The 14916-nt window shown below is 53.6% G+C and overlaps 7 protein-coding genes across 7 annotated transcripts; 3 read left to right on the forward strand and 4 right to left on the reverse strand.

The window, feature by feature from the left end:
* Nucleotides 1–502: 502 nt before the first annotated feature.
* E0L32_003431 (uncharacterized protein) lies at nt 503–1579 on the forward strand (the record flags this gene model as incomplete). The annotated part of the gene is made up of 1 exon (XM_031137731.1): nt 503–1579. One exon carries the CDS (start codon nt 503–505, stop codon nt 1577–1579), a length of 1077 nt encoding a protein of 358 aa, XP_030998580.1.
* Nucleotides 1580–1885: 306 nt separating this feature from the next.
* On the reverse strand, nt 1886–3805 carry E0L32_003432 (uncharacterized protein; the record flags this gene model as incomplete). Its single annotated transcript, XM_031137732.1, has 6 exons — nt 1886–1923; nt 1984–2545; nt 2597–2648; nt 2702–2881; nt 2972–3192; nt 3275–3805. 6 exons carry the CDS (start codon nt 3803–3805, stop codon nt 1886–1888), a joined length of 1584 nt encoding a protein of 527 aa, XP_030998581.1.
* A 1778-nt stretch (nt 3806–5583) lies between these two features.
* Nucleotides 5584–7035, reverse strand: E0L32_003433 (uncharacterized protein; the record flags this gene model as incomplete). The annotated part of the gene is made up of 3 exons (XM_031137733.1): nt 5584–5762; nt 6113–6313; nt 6378–7035. The coding sequence occupies 3 exons, from the start codon at nt 7033–7035 to the stop codon at nt 5584–5586; spliced, it is 1038 nt and encodes a 345-aa protein (XP_030998582.1).
* Nucleotides 7036–8042: 1007 nt separating this feature from the next.
* Nucleotides 8043–8810, forward strand: E0L32_003434 (uncharacterized protein; the record flags this gene model as incomplete). The annotated part of the gene is made up of 2 exons (XM_031137734.1): nt 8043–8311; nt 8369–8810. 2 exons carry the CDS (start codon nt 8043–8045, stop codon nt 8808–8810), a joined length of 711 nt encoding a protein of 236 aa, XP_030998583.1.
* A 468-nt stretch (nt 8811–9278) lies between these two features.
* E0L32_003435 (uncharacterized protein) lies at nt 9279–10331 on the reverse strand (the record flags this gene model as incomplete). The annotated part of the gene is made up of 1 exon (XM_031137735.1): nt 9279–10331. The coding sequence occupies one exon, from the start codon at nt 10329–10331 to the stop codon at nt 9279–9281; it is 1053 nt and encodes a 350-aa protein (XP_030998584.1).
* A 624-nt stretch (nt 10332–10955) lies between these two features.
* On the reverse strand, nt 10956–13468 carry E0L32_003436 (uncharacterized protein; the record flags this gene model as incomplete). Its single annotated transcript, XM_031137736.1, has 5 exons — nt 10956–11197; nt 11260–11675; nt 11747–12791; nt 12855–13094; nt 13150–13468. 5 exons carry the CDS (start codon nt 13466–13468, stop codon nt 10956–10958), a joined length of 2262 nt encoding a protein of 753 aa, XP_030998585.1.
* A 78-nt stretch (nt 13469–13546) lies between these two features.
* Nucleotides 13547–14596, forward strand: E0L32_003437 (uncharacterized protein; the record flags this gene model as incomplete). The annotated part of the gene is made up of 2 exons (XM_031137737.1): nt 13547–13656; nt 13984–14596. The coding sequence occupies 2 exons, from the start codon at nt 13547–13549 to the stop codon at nt 14594–14596; spliced, it is 723 nt and encodes a 240-aa protein (XP_030998586.1).
* Nucleotides 14597–14916: the final 320 nt, after the last annotated feature.

Below are 14916 nucleotides of genomic sequence, written 5' to 3' on the forward strand. Positions count from 1 at the left end.
TACTCTGCTCGCTTCTGGTCCAGTCTTTTCAGCACCAGCTCGCGCTCGAACATGTCATCGGAATTGAAGGACAGAAGGCCAAGGGGCTGATCCTTGCCCGTGCAGGAAGGTCTCCTGCTCATCCCACATCCCGCAGTGACTGGCTCTCAGCGAAGCTTCCAGCACTGCCTCTAACGGCGTCTTTTAGTCTCTGTTCCAGTGCCTCATTTTGCTGGCAACGTTGCAGGATCACTCAAGCATGGATTGCACCGAGCCCAAGAGCCCAAGATGGAGGATTCCCGACTCTTGGCGGCACCGCCGGGGTCCCAAATTAGAAACCCATCCGCCCTGTGGTCGATCCACAGACACACTGGGGTAATATGGTGATGACGCGAGATCCAGGTATTTAAGTCGACAAGATTCGCGACAAAAACTAAAGGAATTGGATCGGTCCAGCAGCAGCACCGGGTTCACCCATTCGACATTCACTGCACCGGCGACGACAACAACAACGACAATAGCCATGCTGTCCCCTGTGGCCTCTTTCAAGCGGCACTCGGCCGGCCTTCTTCTGGCCCTCGTGGTCGTGCTCTGCCTGCTAGTCGACTTCTCCACTGCCGCCACCAAGATCCGAGATGGCGCCGACCCCTCCATCATCAAGGTCGGTGACAACTACTTCTCGGTCGAGTCGGCCGGCGGTGGCATCTGGGTCCGCAAGGCCACCTCCCTCCTCGGCCTCGGCGCCGATGGTGTCGAGCGGAAGAAGGTCTGGTCCGACTCTACCAACCTGGGCGAGGTCTGGGCCCCTGAGATCTCCATGGACAGCGGCAAGACGTGGATCCATTTCGCCGCCGGCACTGGCCCCGCCCACCGCATGTACGCCATCAGCTCCGACACCCCTGACGGAACCTACTCAAGCCACACCAAAGTGAACCTGCCCGATGACCGCTGGGCCATCGACGGCACCCTCTTCATCTTTGAGGGCCAGCGATGGTTCGTCTGGTCCGGCTGGTCGGGCGAGACAAGCGGCGGCATGCAGAACCTGTACATCTGCAAGATGAGCAGCCCGACCCAGAGCACCGGCGGCCGCTTCATCATCTCCCAGCCCAAGGAGACGTGGGAGCAGGGCGACAGCCCGCTCATCAACGAGGGCCCAGAGGCCATCATCGACCCCAACGGCCAGCTGCACATCGTCTACTCCGCCAACGGCAGCTGGGGCTCCAAGTACTGCCTGGCTGACCTTCGTCTGAAGAAGGGCGGTAACCCCACCAATGTCTGGGATTGGTACAAGTCCAACGGATGCCTCTTCGGCTCTCACCAGGACCGGATGATGTCCGGCTGGGACGCCACCGTCCAGGTCGATGGCCCCGGCCACCATACCTTTGTGATGCCCAACGGTGACATCAGGAACAGCCAGGGAGGCACCTCGAGGATTCCTTTCGTCTTCCATGCCGTCAAGAAGGGCGAGACCTACAGCTGGTCGAACCGTGACTGGTTCACCGGCAGCTGGGTCTGGTGGAGCAAGACCAACTACCACCGTGGTGGCAACACCCCCGGCGACCACGACAACTCGGGCTACAGCTTCAAGTTCTTCGAGTAAATGGTTGCTATCTGCTCTGTAAGCCCCTCCAGCACCATCACGGTGGGAGGAGATCAAGAATCTGCCCCTCTCATCCTCCGGGCTATGCTTATTGTACATACTTATTTTTAAGTTGTTCGGGCTTCTAATTTATTTGCCTCGGAACCACGAGGATGATGATGATGATGATGAATTAAGTGCCCCAAATGCCTCTGAAACTCCATCCCAACCAAAGCCCCTCCGTGATTGTTCGCTACTATCGTCTCGGCTCCCATCGATACTACCAGCCCTTCTCGGCGTTATATTATCCCCAGAAGCCCTGGGTCTTTAAAAGTCCCAGAGCGTGCCGAAGGCATGCAGGCCGGCTAATTGGTGATTAAGATTAGCATACGATCGCCATGATAGAAGAGAAGTGCGAGTCCTACCTGCTGTACAGCCTTGCATCATCTCGTCATTGCCCTGCATGTTGGACGTGATGAAGATGACCTCGGCGCCGAAGCTGTCCCACGTCTCCTTGAGCAGCTGCACCGTGTCCGGGCGGCCGCCCCTCTTCTTCGAGTCCCAGAGGATCATCCTCTCGGGCTCGATGTATTTGTGGATCATGCCCGTGATGGTCGGGCCGAAAGTCCGCTCTTGGTCGGAGCCTATCCAGATGAGGAACCAATTAGGGCTCTGGATGCACGTCGACAGCGCCGCGCCAATCCCCGTGCCCGTGCAGACGCGAATTCCCCTCTTGAACATGGCCGAAGCGTGGCCGACGCCCGCGAACTTGAGCTCTCGCGTCCACAGCGTCTTGGGCGGGTTGGCGACGAGCTCCTTGGTGAAGTCGCCCTGGACGCCGCAGATCAGGTAGTGGTGCGGGGACTTTCTCCCCTCGCTGATGATGCCAAAGGCATGGTATTCCATGATCGAGGTGCGGCTGATCCTACTCAGCAGGCCTTGCTGCATGCCGCGTTCGAACTTGATCACTGCGACCTTGGGCGATGGCTGCGTGAATTGTCAGCTTGGGGATCAGACAGACTCGACGGGATGACGTACAATCTCAACCTCCACAGGGACCTCACGCAAGGTGACCCATGGGATCAGAACACTGAGACCATATTAGCAAGAGAGGTGAACCATTCAGGGGTGAGGGAGTCATACAAGATGGTCATGAAGACGGCGAACCACAGCTCCTGAGCGCTGAGCAGGGTGTTTGCGTTGTGCCGCCATTCTCCGGTCTTGATGTCGTAGGTGTTCCCAAGAATGACAAACACCCAGGTCGCCGCCAGGCCCAACCAGCCGATAAACCGATGGTGCTTCTCAAAGACATTGTGGTGATAACTAGGTTTAGTTGCCAGGTGTTAGTCGGTGACTTGGCAAATGCCAGGAACAAGACGACGGAGCAGAACAAGCTTGCGCCATTATACTCACTTTCGGACCCACGGAAATGCGCTTAGTACAGAGATGATGACAAAAACGTTCGTGACGATGCCAGTGGCAATCACGGAGCTGTGCTGCACCGCTCGGTACCGGATGATATCGACGATCTTGAACACTAACCAGCTAGCGCCGGAGAGGGCACATCCGCTATGGATCCCTCCGACGTGTTGCAGGAACGATGTGGCGGCCAGCTTGACGCACACTGGGGCCCACTGCAAATGCAAGATGGGTTTCCTCGATCAGCGGGCCGTTGATGTAACGAAAGGAGGTTGCGTGGGGAAGAAATAAGCTTACACCACGGAGACCATAGATGGCCACCATGTAGAGCACCCGCAGGAACAGCTCGTTTCGGAACAAGATAGCGCACAGCAGGTTGCCCAGCACTAGCGCGCCAAGATGGGTCTCGCCGTACGGGAACCGGCCCAGTGCCGTCAGGAGGATCCCTGTCAGGTTGAAGAGGGTCACGAACGTGAAGAGCTTCCGGTAGGTGTTGAACCAGAGCTGCATCAGGATCAATCGGCTGATCCTGGGCTTGGGTCGGGCCGGTAACGCGGCCTTCTTGTCCGAGTCGGCTCCGCCGGGTACTGCAGCCGTGAGCGAGAGGACGGGCACGCTCGACGACGGCGTGATGCCCTCGTGGACAGGCGACATGGGAGACATGAAGCTCGTGTCGATCTCGAAGGGCTTCTTCTCGTCGACATGAATGAGCGGCGGCAGCACCGGCAGGCGGTGCGTGTAGTCGTACAGACCCTTCTCTGCGTCGTCGTGGTCCTGACCGCCGTCTCGCCGCCTGGCGGCGCCGCCCTGGGACTTTTCGAGAGGCATGGTGGGGAGGGAGAGAGAGACCCAAGTTCCCCAGGGACGCAGAGAGGTTTGGAAAGGCAAATACAGACGTAGTGACCAAACGAGGGAAAGAGGAAGGGCTTGCAAGGTGGGATCGCCTACCCAGGCCGTTGGCTTTAAGGTTTCCCAGGTTTCAGAAGTCTTCCCAGGTTCGAGCGCGAGGCCTGTCCGGATTTGGACGAAGGCCATCCATCTTTTTAAAGGAGCTCACACGGATGAACTGGTCATCGCCAGATAGATGATGTCGACCATGCGATCTGAGATGTGCCGGACTTGTTCGCGGGCGGCCGTCAAGAGTCAGGCCGCGCTCTTCCGACTGCCGATGGAGCCATTCCTAGTCGGTCGTTAGAACAAGATCCGAATCGATATTGTTGTACTGGTCGTTTTATCATTCCTCTTGCTGCCCATAAGCATGGCCACATGGATATTGCCAGCTTAGGGCTGCTGGGGCGTCGAGGCGGCCGTTATGTGGACAGTCCCGGCAAAACTGCATAGAAGCGCCGATTATCCAAATTAACCCCCGGATTCGTCAGGCGAAAACCTGCCTCCCCATGGGGCAGCACGTGGGTCTCGAGTACCTAGCCAAAAGTGAGGGATATTACTCGGGCGACAGGATGGGCAAGTCTCGCCCTGTCGATCACTCGTGTTTGTTGTCTGGTGTTCGCCGTGGGCTGGAGCTGGCCGGTCCGATGACGATCCCACGCTTGCCGATGTGGGCGACGGCATCATTTATCGATATTTCTATACAGTATCTCGTAAGATATTTTTCATATACCTGTATCACCACCATTTTATCCTGTACAAGAGCATCAGAGGCTTATCGCACCAAGAGCAAAGTCCCTGATGGCACTGATTTCCAGTCGCACCACCCACCACCATAGCAGAATTGCCCGCGCTCAACTGCCATGGTCAGGTTGGAGTGTTTAGTGGTGGGCAAGATAAATGATTGGCCACATTATTTGTATTTTGCACATGTATAGATGAGTAATGGCTATCAACGGCCGGTTTGATAATGTGAATAGTGCAGTGCAGCTCGCTTTCGTCATGGCTCAAGGACCTGCAGATTCGGAGGAAACGGGGGCTTTTAACTGGCGAGACTCGGTGAAATTCAAGACGCGCCCGTTATGGATACCCAGAAACGCGTCGGGTCCGAAAGAGGTTGCCAGAAGTATGGACCGCCCGTCCCCTTGGGCCCGTGGTTACGCTGTCCGGAGCCAAGAATGGAGCGGCTGGGTGCCACGGCCGAGAAAAATTGAGTTTATTACTTCCTATTTAAGATAGCCCCGGTAGAGCATAATGCGTTAAGAGCAGTGGCGTGGCTCCCGCTCATGCACGTCCGCAACCCCTCAAACCTCAGGCATGCCGGGTTCTTCCTAGGGGGGGATCGAGGAGAACAATATCAATATCAGGTGTTGCTCTTCTCAGCCCCAATCAGACATATCCCACTAGCCTGGATGCAGATACCGGCTTTATTTGACACTGCTACAACGAACGATCGAGTTCTAGATGGTGTGATGTCCGTGGTAATGGCAGGCATTCCATTGGCTTATGCGTTGCACCCATGGTCAGACAGGCAGCCACAAATGACAGTCTCTCGGGTCGCTGGGTCTAGCTCCCCCGTGGCGACTTTGTCAAGGCACTCGGCAACATCAAGCATCTTCAGATCAAAAGCTACTTCCCAAGCTGCCCTGCCATTCTCCTCCTGAAGGTAGACGTCGGCGCTTCGCTCTACAAATAATCGTAACGTATGATGGTTGTCGCTAGTTAAGCGCCGCTCCAGCACCGTTGGGTGCTGTTACGCCACTGAGCGTAGGATGGTAGATATGCACAGTCTGGTAGTTCCCCGGACTACCGTTGACATCTCGCTTGTTTTCCCAGGAGAGTGTTGCCAATATGCACTCGGCCCAGCCAGACTGCAGATACTTGTCCCGGAGTTCTGCTATTTATTGCAACAGGAGCTCGACAACTTTGACGCAGACCTGTGCAGCAATCACCAAGCCTCTATGCGGTACTCTCGCTGCCGTTTAGGTTCAGACTGGAATTGGTACCGCCTTGCCAGAATTCAACGGATATAAAGCAGGATCGAAGTCAAAAGTCAATAGACGACCCACTCCCTCTTCGCAAATGCAATCGCACAAGGCAACAGATAATCCTTGTCAAGCAATCATCATTGGCTAATAAGCAATCTCGGCAGTCCACATGGCGAGACAAAACCGATCTATGGAGACAACAACCGAAGATAACAACTCTCTCGATCATTATGGAAGACGAGGCATCGTACTTCAATACTTTGTCGTGCCGGTGTTCCCTCTGGTGTCTGGGGATCAACAAAAGCGGTGTGGGGTGTCAGGGCGGCTATTCCAGGTTTGCCCCGTGGCTGTCCTTCGCTCATCGAGTCGAAGCACTTGATGAACATGACTTCATCCGGGGTCATGTCCTTGACGTAGTAGAGCCTATGGCTGTCGTTGTGAAGAATGCCATACGTCTCTCCTATGAGTCCCTATCAGCTTCTGGACTTGTGTCAAGGGCCTTCATTGTACCAAAGAATACAGACCTTTTACCTCGTAGCCTTCAGTTGTCCTTGCCTTGGCGGGGTCTGGTAGCACTTCCTTCCCGCGGTCATCGTCGTCTTGGTCTCTGTCTCTAATTGGATATAAGAGCTTCACCTCTACCAGATCACGTGGAGACGTCGATCGCCAGTCCACCACAGCCAGAGGAAAGTCGGTCGCAGGGTGTGAAATCGGCCTCCAGACATTAATGAGCTGGTAGCGGCGCTGTAGAAGATCATCCACCTCCGAGGCGGGAACATGTCTTCTTACGCGGCTCTCAGCAGCTTTCGGGGTCTGATCCACATGGACCTGTTGGACAGGCTGTCGTGCAGAGCCGGGGTCATTCCGCCGGATTGTGTGGTCGAAGATAACAACCTTCTTGACTCCAGGAATCTTTTCACGGAGGAGTGCCTCAACCTCGTCATAATAGTCCCGCCTTACCACCTGGTCGTCGTGGAATAACTTTCCCTTCGTCGGAGAGTTGAAAACGGCAAAACCGGACACATCGGTGCCAAAGGCATCAGGAGTATCGCGGATGTTGGCGACAGGGAGGGTCTTCTCGAGACGCGCATAGGAAGTGACGTCAGTGTCGACTTTGCCCCATACTTGTTCGTGCTCGACAATTGTCGCTGGGTCAAGATATTTGAAGATTCCTGTGGTCATCTTGGAGACGATGAGTGTGAAATATCGTGGTGGTGCATCAGACAGGTCCAGCGAAGTCAAGTCGGCCAAGGAAACAAGGCCCAAAAGCTTTCATAAAGATCACGCAATTGATTAGTAATTCTCAAACCCGACCCCGCTTTCAAGTTTTATATGTCAGCTATCTAGGTAACAACTATTCGCCGTAGCATTGAATGGAAATGCGTAGGATCATTGGACTCTGCGTGAATTACGAGTAGATTATGCCGTTGGTATAGCTGTGTGGAAGACTACACCTCGGTCGCTTGTGTGAGGCGTCAGCCAGATTGGCCATATCTTGTGATAGATAAGTACAAATTTTCCAAGTGTCAGGTGTTGCTGAAGAGTTGCAAGGATCAAGAATACGTTATACAACTTGACAAAAAAGCCTCCTACTACCGACTGTAGAGTAGAGAGACCTTGTATTTCAGCACGGCTTCTGAGGGAGCGACTAGTGATGCAATAAGGCTTCGGATCATATAGATCTTCAACTAAATGTTCAAATTGTAGGTGTACAGTCTCCTTCCTGGGGGCATTGAGCTTGTTAAAAATTCAACACTCAGATGACTTACTGATCAAATCTCCCATTATTTTGGCATGTAGTTTCTCACCACATGCATCTTGACTTTTTGTTGAGTCAATGTGATGCGGAGTTGCGGGGCACTCATGGCCAGAGAGGCCCTCTAACGACTTCAATTTTGTCTCAAGTAGACGAAGTTGCCCTTCTAACTCAAGCGATTCAAAGCAATGCACCTTGAGTGCATACCACCCGAAATTTCGTTTCTCGCAAGCAGGTGTGGTTGGTACGGGACGATCCACGGCGCTTCCGAAACACGGGATACAACCACGCAATTACTAACCCAGCAATTGCGGAGGAAGAATCGCCGGGCGGCTACAGTGTCCCGGATATAAATGCTTCTGATCACGCTCTCGCTCCGTTTCCTCGTCTTCGCTTAGTTCGCCGAGACTCAAATCAACTCATCTTCGACAAAATGCTGTGTCAATTGGCCTTGTTTGCTCTCGCTCTCGCGCCGTTCTCGGTCGCGCAAGTCGCCGATGATTTTGAGAAAGGATGGGACCAGACGGCCTGGCCCACCTACGCTCCCGACTGCAACCAGGGCGGCAAGGTCACCCTAGACAGCTCCACTGCACACAGCGGCAAGAACTCGATGAGGGTTGATGGAGCCGGAGGCTACTGCGGACACGTCTTCTTTGGCACGACCAAAGTGCCCAGCGGTGACGTCTATGTAAGGGCTTGGGTGTAAGTTCCGTCACCTCTACGAAGAACAGCATCGGTCGGATATTGAACATGAAGCAGGAAGGCGTCGAGGGCCCTCACAGACTCTCACGTCTCTTTCATCACTATGCCCGACTCTGCGCAGGGAAGCAAGAAGCACCTCAGAATCGGTGGCCAAAGCAGGATTCTGATGTACAACCGCGAGTCGGATGATGCAACTCTTCCCGACCTGTCTCCGCAAGGTATTGCCTCTTCCAAGGCCCTTCCCACCGGATCGTGGCAATGCTTCGAGTACCATCTGGGCCCAGACGGCACGGTCGAGACATGGCTGAATGGGGATGCCATTGCTGGCCTCACCAGCAAGGCGGGTACCGCCAACCCCAATGCAGCCCAGTGGCAGAGGAGCAGCATCAAGCCCAAGGTCACGGCCATTTACTTTGGCTGGGAATCCTACGGCGGGGACTCCAACACCTTTTGGTATGACGACATTGCCGTCAGCTCGACCCGCGTGGGATGCACTTGATTTGAGGTCGACGTACCTGGAATAATCCCCGCATCCTCTGTTGAGGAAATTCCCGAACTGCATATTAGCCTGAATAGAAGGAATGATCGACAGGGATATCTCAGCCCTGGCAACTTGAACACATGACGAACGTTCTCATTCGTGCGAAGTGCCGTGTTAATAATCTGATGTTCCCGGTAATATATCTTGCATACATCAGTACTGGGAGCTTCCGTGGCTACCGTTCTTAGGTGGTGCGACCCAAACTCGGGAGTTCACCGGTCAGGATCGACAACTGAGCCGCAGATGTAACAGTCCAGGAAGCTTAATTCTAAAAATTGCCAAATGCCTCTATTTGCTAAGCAAGTTTGCAATGCTAAGGTGAGCTTCATGTTCTTGACTCTCGCGAGTGCATCTGGCGCATTGAATCGAAAGGCCCATGTACATATAATATAAACTCACGGCAACAGCATAATATTATATCGATAATTAGTTAAGCATGCTTGTGGCCCGATACTCCTCACTTTTCAGATATTCTTCACTGAAAGGATAGTCGATGTAACCTTTGCTTTGGACTGGCGTGTAGAACGTTGACCGATCGTAAGGGTTGGGCTCGAGTCCGTGGAGAATTCGGAAGACGAGATCAGGTGTCGACACAAAGAACCGCCCAAATGCCACCAGAGTGTTCGTTTCCTTGTACTCGTGATCCACTGCCTTCATAGCAGAGTCTCTGTCGAACCCACCCGCAACAACGACTGGTGACTGATTCTTCCAGATATCAAATGCAAACTCTAGTCCCTCAACCTTTTCGGTGTCGATGCTGTTGATCACTCGAGATTCGATAAGGTGGAGATAGGACAGTTGAATATCTTTGAGCTTTTGAATAACGTACGAGAACTGTTCAGTCGCAAGCGCCGTATCCATCTTCATGCCCTGAAAGGTTGACCACGGGCTCAGCCTTACAGCCACCCTGTCGCTTCCGATAGTGTCCACGCATGCTTTGGTGATCTCAAGAAGGAACCGAGCACGGTTCTCAACGGAGCCACCCCACTTGTCAGTCGTGACATTGCAAATATCTTGGGTGAACTGGTCGATCAGATAGCCGTTCGCTCCATGCAACTCAATGCCATCGAAACCGGCGGCAATTGCATTCTCAGCCGCGACTTTGAAGGCCTGGATGCACTCAATAATGTCGTCCTCCGACATCTCTTGAGGGACCGGGCCTCCCGGGGTCATGGGGATGGGACTGGGGCTGTATGGAGAGTATCCGTTCTTGGAGCCAGCCCGCCCAGGAGCACACAGTTGGCAGTAGATGAAACTACCTTTGGCGTGAATGGCCTCAGTAACTTTTCGCCATGCTTCAATCTGCGCTTGGGACCAAAGACCTGGCGAGTGTTCTCCGCCAGTATGTTTCGGTGAGGGGTAGGTTGCTTCGGCAATGATGAGCGTGCCCGGCGTGCTGGCTCTTTGGGTGTAGTAAACGAGAGATTTCGGCAATTGTACATGATCCTCATCGGCTCTGAAGCGAGTCAATGGTGCCATGACTACTCGATGTTGCAGAGTTAGCCGCCCGAGCTGGACTGGTTGAAAGAGCTTAGTGCTGCTCATCCTGTCGACGTATTAATTTCGGAAATATGCTTCAAGCAGCTTGACGGAAAGTTTGGCTTGATCTCAAGGACCTTTTTACACGTATTGGGCTAGAATTATGAGCTTTATGTAGTGCATCGTCTCATTCCACTTCTTTAGGATGTCAGATTTCCACGCTTGATCAACATGTACCCCAATTATACGTGGGCACACTTAATTGGGACTTATAATCACACATATCTGGGCTCCTAACAGATGGAGAACGGGCTCATTGCGGGGCAGGTCGACGAAGTAACTCCAATATGCGCCTGAGGTGTCTTTATGAAGGGGCCAGCCCGCCTCCTCCTGTTAAAGTTCCATTTTGATTGGTCATCCCGAATCTTCAATGCTTGAGATCCTGTTATATCCGGGTCTTCAAATCGGCAATCCCAATTTACTCCACCATAATGGAGTCCATGAAAAGGACACACAACGCCAACCTGATTCAAAGCAGTTTCCAACTCCTTGCAATGCACACATGATAATCGTAAAAGTATTGAAGGAGCTGTTCAGAAGTTGAGGTTGTTTTTCTCGCCAGCACTATACCTGTCGTTCATATTCCTGGATTAGAAGATCACGGTATTGCTCCAAGCTTGCTCCCATGACGTTGATAAATCGCCACTGTGTGTTGCTTTTGAAGAAGTGCGGCCAGATCTTGAGCACAGCAAGACTAAGGCCTTTGGGGTCCAAGCTCTGCTCGGTCTCTTCGTCCTCAAAGTCCATAACCGAGAGTGCCTCTTCGACAATGCAGCGGACCCAATGAAGCATGCGGTCTTCACCTGCTGTGACAGATGTCAGGTCTCACTTGAAAGATTCGACAGGAGTTTTCATAGACGCAACTAACCATTAAGAGCGACGGTATCCATAGAACGATGCAGAGATGCCAACCACTTACTCAGAAGCACGGCACATTCAAGGCCAGAGAGTGAGTGACGTACGCTCCAGAAGAACGCCTGACTACGTGCCACGCGGTCTACGCCGAGTCTCACCGGTATACTCAGCGCATGTGCCGCGTACAGAAGGGCCGAGATTACACCATCACTTCGTTCCACATCGGGGCAGCGGATCAGTGCCTTGGATATCGTGTCCGGATCCCTGGACTCGAGTTGGCGATGTGGTCCGATATTGAGGTATATGCGGACATACGCCAGTCCAAGAAGCGAGCTGGAAGTGAAGGGAATGGGGCCATTGTCGTTGTTTGGGTCAAGACTTGATTCGGGGGCTTGTTGCCAACTCGTCGTCCAGGACCGGAGGCCTCGGCTATAGCAAGAAAGACGTTCAGTTACACGGTCGGTGGCTACGAGGAAGGAGTCTCACGAAAGGGGACTTACTCAAGCTTCTGCAACTCCTCCGGTGGCAGAGAGGCGCACTGATCCATGATAGGCAGTGACAAGTCCCGCACGATGTATATTCGCTGTAGAAGACCGTGAAGCAGTATGTAATTACCCATGGGTGAAGGCACAGGATCTAGTGAGCAGTTTCCATCGCGCAAGAGACGTGATAGTGCTTCCTGAAACAACAGTTGCTGTTTCTTCGTTTCGCGACGGGCAGCTTGCCATGCCTGTGCAGTGGGCGCTCGCCATTCTTTCGTGTGGCACGGTAGCCGGAGGTGGATCTCATTACTCCTCAGAGGTGGATAGACATTGTAAGCAATGCTATGCGTGTGCGTAAACGAGAAGACGATGAGCTTCGCCCTCCTAACAGACTCTTGATGGACCCAAGCTATCCATCGAGTGTGTAAGGGCGTTTGTTCGGAGTCAAAGTCGACTTCGCAATCTTTAGACTCTTCCAAGCCGATATCGCGAAGGACTTGGATCAGCAGACTTTGTAAGGCAAACGCTTCCTGTACAAGATATTGCTTCATCTCCCAAGTCGCATAAGCCATGAGATTCAGAAGGGCACGGACGGTATCAATCGGCTCCCACGTTCCGCAAATAGCCCGACTTTCCACGGTGTCATCGTAGGCACGCCGGCTGGGTGACCTGCCCTGGAGGCTTAGATGACTGGCCGTCTTGGGTCCAAAACGGCCAGCTTCTTGCCGTAACCTCTCAAACAGTATGGCCTTGCCTGCATGGAACAGGCGTTCTGCATTGCGGTGCTCGAAACAATACTGGGCCCCAATGGTAGCCACAGACAAGACGAGCTCGAGCGGGCTGTCGAACACGGGCCACGTTTGCACATGCATGAAGACCATGTGAGAGTGGAAGCCCTCGAAGTAGCTGGTGATGTAGCGCGTCAACGCATGACGCGAAGGCAGGCGGAAGTCGGGATCAAGTAGACTCCGATAGCTCTCTAAGGACTGATGGAGGCGCGATCGCTGGTCGTCCGTGATTTTGAACAAGGGAGGCGTGGCTTCGCGGGTCGCGTGCGGTCCATCTATTGGGAGAGATGGGAATGTCAGCAAGTAGACATAGAAGATGCCATGCAGCTAGTATCTACCTTGATCATACGTGTTCCCGGGAGGCTTATCGCCAACAGGGGCTGAAGGTAGCCATGAGTTGAATGGAGTGCCAGGGCGAGTGCCATTGGAGCCGACATTTGCAGAAGCAGTATCGCTTGCCTCTTGCTCTGTGAAGTCTGGGCCTTGCAGATATGGGCTCCATTCGGCTGGGAGTCCAATCCCGTCGAGAAACCCTGCAAACTCCCAAAATTGATGAAAGTTGTCGTTGAGTTCATTGCCTACAAGGTCAACTTAACAAGCGGGCTCACAATCCAGAGCAACAATTTCACGTACAGTACTCAAACATGGGCTGTGGGACAATGAGCTGCTGTTGGGCGTATGGCTGTGTCTCGGCGTCCAGCATCCCTTCGCCGTTAGTCACAGCAGCCCCTTCGCCAGGAGCATTTTGTGGTTCTGGCCACACATGGGTCTGTCCCAGGCCGGGCAGTGGCTCCGAGTCCGGGAGGCCCGTTAAGGCAGAATCAGGTGTGGACTGTTGGTCCTCGGCCTGGCCATGGTGTGATGAGAGGCGGTGGTGCCTCGTCAGGAGATCCCGGCGTGTGAATGCAGCCCCGCAAACACACACGAAGGGCTTCTCCTTCGTATCTGCCATGCAGTCCAAGTACGTAAGAGATAGGCCAAGCAAGACCAAGGGCGGGGAACACTAACGAGTTCGAACATGCCGTCCAAGATGTTCGGAGCGCTTGAAGACCCTCGTACAATGGGGGCAAATATGGGGAGTGCCCCGGCGTCGCCTCCGGGGGCGCGAGCCGTCGACTACTTCGGGGTTCATTCTGGGGAGTGAGTTGGAGATGTTTGTGTCAAGGAAGAGAGAGTTGGAGGCGGTAATTGATATTTGGAGGACGTTATCAAGTGGAGACAGTAGCAAGGCGCTAAATTTGGAGTCGTTATGATCACATGTGGAGATAGCCGTGACTAGTGACTGATGGTCCGATGCCCCGATGCCGATTACGGCAGGTTGATGTGATGAAAAGGTCACACTGGATAAGGATGTGCTTGAGAGCACAGGAGCCTAACTAATCAAACAGCTTGCCGTACTGGATCTATCGAACTCTGGCCAGAATACGGAAGTGGGAGGCAATTCCGGATGGCGTCCATCCTAACTAGATTTCCCGGCGTGAGCTTGATCACTGGTGCTGGCGGTACTGGTAAGCCCAGTTCATATGTTTCAGGTGCCAGCGGAGGTGGCCTCCCTGTGCTAATCTCTGATATAGGCATCGGCGCCGCTGTGGCCAGGGCCTTTGCCCAACAAGGCTGTTCACGTTTGGCCATCACCGATGTGAATCGGGAGACGCTGCTTCAGACACGAGACGCAATTCTAGCAATCAAGCCAGATGCAGAAGTTTACGCGCATTCCGGAGATGTCTCGGACGAGAAGGATGTAGAATCTTTCGTGACCGAGGCATCCCGGCAGTTCGGTCGCTTGGACTACGCAGTGAACTGTGCCGGAATCCTAGGTCCATCGCTCAAATCAGCGGATATGAACATCGAGACTTTTGACACGATCACGCGTGTCAATTACCGCGGATCGTGGCTTTATTCTCGAGCAGCCCTGAAAGTCATGTTGAATCAACAGCCGCTTTCTGCGCATCCAGAGCAGCGAGGAGCCGTCGTGAACATTGCAAGCCAGTTGGGCATCGTGGCGCGGCCTGAAGCTGGTGAGCGAGCCCCTAGTAGTCCTGACGGCCGTCTGAGTGCTAATATTGATACATCTATCTAGCTGCATATTGTGGCTCAAAAGCAGCCATCATTCATATGACACGCTCAGACGCAATCGACTATTCGAAACATCAGATCAGGGTCAATTGCGTCTGCCCCGGCGTGATTGAGTCACCGATGACGACGGGCAGTGCAGAAGTCACTGAAAGGCTACGCCCGGCGATCAACATTGCGCCTATGAAGAGAATGGGGAGGCCGGAGGAAGTTGCTGATAGTGTGCTGTTTCTATGCTCTAGCCAGGCGTCCTTCATTCAAGGACATGCCCTGGTAGTTGATGGAGGATACACAATCAATTAGATACCCAACTATGCAAGGCTCGTT

The sequence above is a fragment of the Thyridium curvatum genome, assembly GCF_004353045.1.
Source record: "Thyridium curvatum strain D216 chromosome Unknown NODE_15_length_556224_cov_80.126021, whole genome shotgun sequence".
Taxonomy (NCBI): Eukaryota; Fungi; Ascomycota; class Sordariomycetes; order Thyridiales; family Thyridiaceae; genus Thyridium; species Thyridium curvatum.